Source organism: Sinocyclocheilus rhinocerous, unplaced genomic scaffold, assembly GCF_001515625.1.
Source record: "Sinocyclocheilus rhinocerous isolate Xijiao unplaced genomic scaffold, SAMN03320098_v1.1 scaffold287, whole genome shotgun sequence".
NCBI classification, from domain to species: Eukaryota; Metazoa; Chordata; class Actinopteri; order Cypriniformes; family Cyprinidae; genus Sinocyclocheilus; species Sinocyclocheilus rhinocerous.
In genome coordinates, this window is record NW_015633524.1 from 1,600,186 (window position 1) to 1,605,805 (window position 5,620).

General features: G+C 34.1%; 1 protein-coding gene across 1 annotated transcript in view; it reads left to right on the forward strand.

The window, feature by feature from the left end:
• The first annotated feature begins 2,983 nt into the window (after positions 1–2,983).
• The window catches only part of LOC107744161 (signal peptide peptidase-like 3), a 6,715-nt gene continuing 4,078 nt past the window's right edge, over positions 2,984–5,620 (forward strand). The window contains exons 1-4 of the mRNA XM_016557669.1: positions 2,984–3,057; positions 4,335–4,426; positions 5,002–5,121; positions 5,257–5,335. Of these exons, the coding sequence (XP_016413155.1) occupies positions 4,345–4,426; positions 5,002–5,121; positions 5,257–5,335 (281 nt within the window). The 5' untranslated portion in view covers positions 2,984–3,057; positions 4,335–4,344. The remainder of the gene's footprint in view (positions 3,058–4,334; positions 4,427–5,001; positions 5,122–5,256; positions 5,336–5,620) is intronic.

The following is a 5,620-nucleotide window of genomic DNA, read 5'->3' on the forward strand; positions in this document are numbered from 1 at the left end:
TTTTGCTCACCAAGGCTGCATTTATTTGATCCAAAGTACAGCAAAAACAGTAAAATGTTGAAATATTTTTACTATTTAAAATTTGTTTCTATTTGAATAGATTTTAAAATGTAATTTATTTCTGTGATGTGCAGCTGAATTTTCAGCATCATTACTCCAGTCTTCAGTGTCACATGATCTTCAGAAATCATTCTAATATGCTGATTTGCTGATTATCAATATTTAAAACAGTTGAGATCCAAAGATCAGCATTTATCTGAAATAAAAAGCTTTTGTAACATTATACACTATTCCATTCAGTATAATTTTTATTATTTTTTTGGGAAAGAAATTATATAAATTAATACTTTTATTTAGCAAGGATGCTTAAAATTGATCAAAAGTGATGATAAAGGCATTTATAATGTTACAAAAGATTTCTATTTCAGATAAATAGTGTTCATATCGATATCGGAATTATATCGTATCGACCGAAATTAAGAAATATATCGTGATATCAATTTTGGCCATATCGTCCAGCCCTATTAGATGGCATTAAAAGGATCACAGTGCAGACCCAACAACTAATAATTTGTTATTTTACATCTTTACCAATCTTTGTCACTGTCCTAAAGACCAAAAGGTTTTACCCATTTGGCAACAAGTTAAAAATATAATAAAATTTAGTATGATCACTTAGGGGTGGGTGATATGGGAAAAAATATCACGATTCTTTGTCATGTTGGTTTTGCTATTTTGCAAGTTGTCTGAGCATTACAGCTAAACTAATTTCCCTATTATAAAGACAAAGCCTTTCAAGGTAAAGAAAAAAAGAATGGCAGATATTTAGGCCAAAGTAGGTGAAGATAAAAAGTCTTTATCATTATTTTATCTTTGTTATTATAAAATAAGAATTTTATAAGATTATACCATAATTTACTCACTCACAAGTTGTTTTAAACCTGAATGAGTTAATTTCTTCTGGAAAATTAACGTGGAGAACCAAACAGCTGCTGGTCCACAGTGACTTAGTAATTTTTTTTTTCTACTATCAAATTCCGTGTGAACCAGCTACTGTTTGGTTACCCACATTCTTCAAAATATCTTCTTTTGTGTTCAGCACAAGAAAGAAGTGAATACAGGTTTGGGACAACATGTGAGTGAGTAAATAATGACAGAGAATTTTTTTTTAGGGTGAGCTATCCCTTTAATGACAGTCGGCAGCATGTTTAGTACTGTCCTTTAAGACCTGCACGCATCTAATATACAGGCACGTATCAGTTTTTCTCTTAACTGCTTTCTTTCATTTTAGACTTAACCAACTGAGCCTATATGTAAACCTTGTTTGTTTTGACAGTATTAGCGCAAAAGATAACTTAGTCGAGTAATCAGGCTCTGTTTGACAGGTTTTTTAGTTTGCGCGCTTCACGTGTACATGCTCAGAAAAAGCGCACGTCAGAACAGTACGTGAATAAAACATTTAACCGGCAAGGCTTTAAAGCACATGCAAATAATGTACTTTTGTGATTGCGAATAAGTGCAGTGTCCCGTGAGAGTAACTCTACCGCTGAGTTAACACTGATGTGAATGTATGTGGTGTTGTACAGTATATTGAGACGGAGGCACCAGAACTGCAGAAGATAGAATGTGCGCTGTAGCGCGATACTACGATATTTCTTCTAAAGCAGATCATGGAGACATTTTTATCGTCGTATTGCACACCCCTATGATCACTTATTCTTTAATGTATTTTATTAAGTGCAGGTCAGAATAAGTATGTTTCATTTTTACACATATCTGTTACACTGAATGACAAAATAACATTATCTCACCCATATTTTGACCATTCACAAAAATGTATTTGAAACATTAAACACTTTACTTGCATTTAAGATGTTTTACATAAAAAAAATAAAATAAAAAAAAACACTTTTGTGAATTTAATTTGATGTGAACACTAAAATTGGACATATCACCTTTGACCCTTATACTAAATGTGTTTAGGCTCCAGTTTTTCATAACATAATAAACTATATATTCACTGCTTCGTCCTACTTTATAGAAAAATGGTTAATTTTAATAAGAGTCTTAACTCCGTCCGTCAGAAAATTTAGCTACATTTTATTCTGTAAAAATTTACCATTTTTAACAATGTTACTGTTTTTAATGAAAATAAATTTATATCTGGAATGGATTCTACTGTCAACTCAAGCTACTGTCAAATGTGCAATTCCAAGAGACAAAACATGTAATATTATCAATTATTAATGTTATTTTTATTATTAATAAATATTACTTTTTCAGTGTTACCAAATAAGGTACTAGAGGTCTGTAGAGCTTGGCACAAGTGCCACTGCTCTCAAATGTTAGTCTGGAGCCCTGTATAGGTCTGTCCTGTGTTTCAGGATCATTACGTACAGAGCCGAGGTTAGGCTTCTGTGTGACTGCTAATGAGTTTTTCTTCAAGCCATTTGTTGTCCATAGTAAAGAGTGTTGTTTGAGGATAAGGTTTTCTTGCTCTCGTTTTCCTTATTCATACATACTTCATAAATGCACACAATCAAGTCCGCTTTTGTTCGCAGCCGCACATTTATTCAGCAAACAAACTGTCGCTTGCTCACTGTAATCATATTTTAAGAGTCACCTCAGCATACAGCCTGACCTCTTTCTCTAAAAGCTTGTTATTTACAAAAGGCAAACACAGGTCTCAAAAGACGCTCGGCGCAGCTCGGGGAGGGTGAGAATGCCGTAACTCAAGACGTTTCTCATACACTGCTCTGTAACAACTGGACCAGACTGAGCTTTGATTCAGGTTTCACCCGCACACTTGCATCAATAACTGAAGGCTTGAGTTCACAAGGGAGTGAATAGTTTGAACCAGGAAGGGTCGTACAGGGTGACGATCTTTGTGTCTGTTGTACGACATATCCGGCCTGGCACCTTTCGTTGTGCTGTTTTGTTGTGGCATACAATAATTGGAAACCTCCTTTGTCTTTTCAGGGTGTACTCCCTTGTCGACTCCAGCCAGGTGTCAACCTTCCTCATCTCCATCCTCCTCATCGTCTATGGCAGCTTCAGGTAAGCTCTCATCTCTTCTGCTGCAGACCTGGAACCAGTGTTGTGTTGTGTCAAAATCTTGTATTTGTAGATCATGTGAGTGTTTTACATGTACAAACATAATCATGTGGTATTCTGTTATTGTTCTGAGCATTGTTGAATTGAATGTCATAAAATGTGTCGCTAAATATCTCGAGTTATTTAGCTGGCTGGTGTATTAGCTTGTGTTGAAATGTTAAGAATGGCTTATAATTATAAACTAATCAGTAACGTTTAGTTTCCAAATTTATGTAGTCAAGCTACTATTACTGTCAACTGTGCATTTCTAAGAGATAAAAAAGGTAATAATATTAGTATTGCAGCCTGCACTGCAAACTGTGCTGAAGATATGCGTCATCAAAGTCAGCCAACACAAACCTGTTTCATGATTTGAAACAATATGACTCATTAGAACATGATACAAACTAGGAAGTTAATATTTCTGTTAAGATATTTATTTTGTTCAGGAAAAATGACTGGAAAAGTGTAAAGAATTCAAAAAGTGTGAAGTGTTTGCCTTTAAACATTTGAAATGTATCATGATATTTATCGGTATCGACTGATATGAAAAATTATTTATTTTTTTATTTTGGGCCATATCGCCCAGCCTTAATGACTTTTTTTTTTTTCTTGAACATTTTTCTTGAAGGTTTTTTTTTATTATTATTTTTTTTTACGTTTTTCATTCATTTTTTCTTCTGGTATGTAAAAAGACAGATAAAAAAAAAATGTATACCGTTTTATGTGATGTAGCTAATGAAAATATTGTCATGATGGTAAAAACAAATAGGTACTGGCTTGGGTCAGCAAAAAAAGCTAATTTAGCTGGGTCTTGTACAAATATCTATTGAATGAATCAGTGGGCATTGTAGTTTTTCCAGATGATATAGGCCTATATTAATTTGTTGTGACAGAAAATTAATCTTTGAGGTGCAGAAGTGTAATTTGCAGCGTCATACATTTTATTCATTTTGTAGTTGATTGTTTAGCTAATGAAACATTTCCCTTTCCAAATTTGAAGTGGACAAAATCTAATACTCATGGAGTTTGATAGTTAGATGTGGCTAAAACAGTACAACATATCAAAAAGACTGTCCATCACAATCTTTCATTCGCTTTAAATTATATATGCTGTCTGTGACTTGTCAAAACCAATAATATCAAGCGTAAAACTCCTGCATGCTAGTTCTGCCTGCTGTTGGTTCACTGATGGGGGAGAGAAATCGAGGTTTGTGGGTGAACTGTGTCTGTCCACACAGGTCATTAAACATGGACTGTGAGAACCAGGAGAAGGACAAGGATGGAAACCCCACCAACACTGGCTCCTTCAACAATGCCAACTCTAACAACAGTGAGTCCTCAACTAAGCGATTAAAAACAGCTAGAATCTCTACTTCTTCATTAATCACACTAGAAGATATTTTATTTGTTTGTTTCTTTTTGAAAAAATATTCAGTAACTATTTTTCATTGTTTTCTTTTTCTTTTTCTTTTTCTCATTATATGGATAAATTTCCCATTCCCAACTTATGACAGTGTACTTTTTTTATTTTGTTAAAATAATAATAAAATTAATTGCTTAAAATAATATAATACTGCATAATTACAAAAATCTATATTGTGATCCTGTTCCAGTAACAAATGTCAAAGTATGGACTATTATGGACAAATATAAGGCTCCTCTTTTGACCACTATTTTAATTTGTTAGGTTCGTCAGAAGTGGACACAGTAGGGCTGTCAAAAAAAAAATTTGAATTTCGAATATTCGTCAACTCTAACAACAGTGAGTCCTCAACTAAGCGATTAAAAACAGCTAGAATCTCTACTTCTTCATTAATCACACTAGAAACAGATGGTGATGTGCATTCTATGTAGGTTAGTATGCTCTTCTGAACAGAAGCTGAATTATCTCATGCATTTGTACAGGTATTCAGACCATAGATTCCACACAGGCGCTGTTCTTGCCCATCGGAGCCTCAGTGTCTCTGCTCGTCATGTTTTTCTTCTTCGACTCGGTTCAGGTGGTGTTCACCATATGCACTGCAGGTACGTGCCGCACGCAAACACACCAGTGACCTTCCACCGCTCCTTTCTCACACACTGACCTAGTTCATACGCACTGTTATATGCTTTAGTAATATTTATGTAGTTCTTTGTGTTTGTTTTGTTCTGTTTTCACAGTTCTAGCGACCATCGCGTTTGCATTTCTCCTGCTGCCGATGTGCCAGTATCTGACCAGGCCCTGCTCCCCACAGAACAAGTATGAAATGTTTACAAACTCGTCAGGGTGGTTTGTGGTTAACTGCAGTTACCTCAGTTCATATGTCAACAAACAGTGTCTTGCATGAATTCTTACATGACATTCACTTAGGAAACGTTAATTGTGTCCCTCAGTGTATATGAAGTCTAATGATAAATAGCTGATGCCAACATTTTATTATTAAATTGAATTAAAAAAGTTCATTTAAATTTTTTAATTACATTTAAAATAAATGATTAAAAAATTTTTTTTATAATAATTAAAAAAAAATTAAATAATAAATAA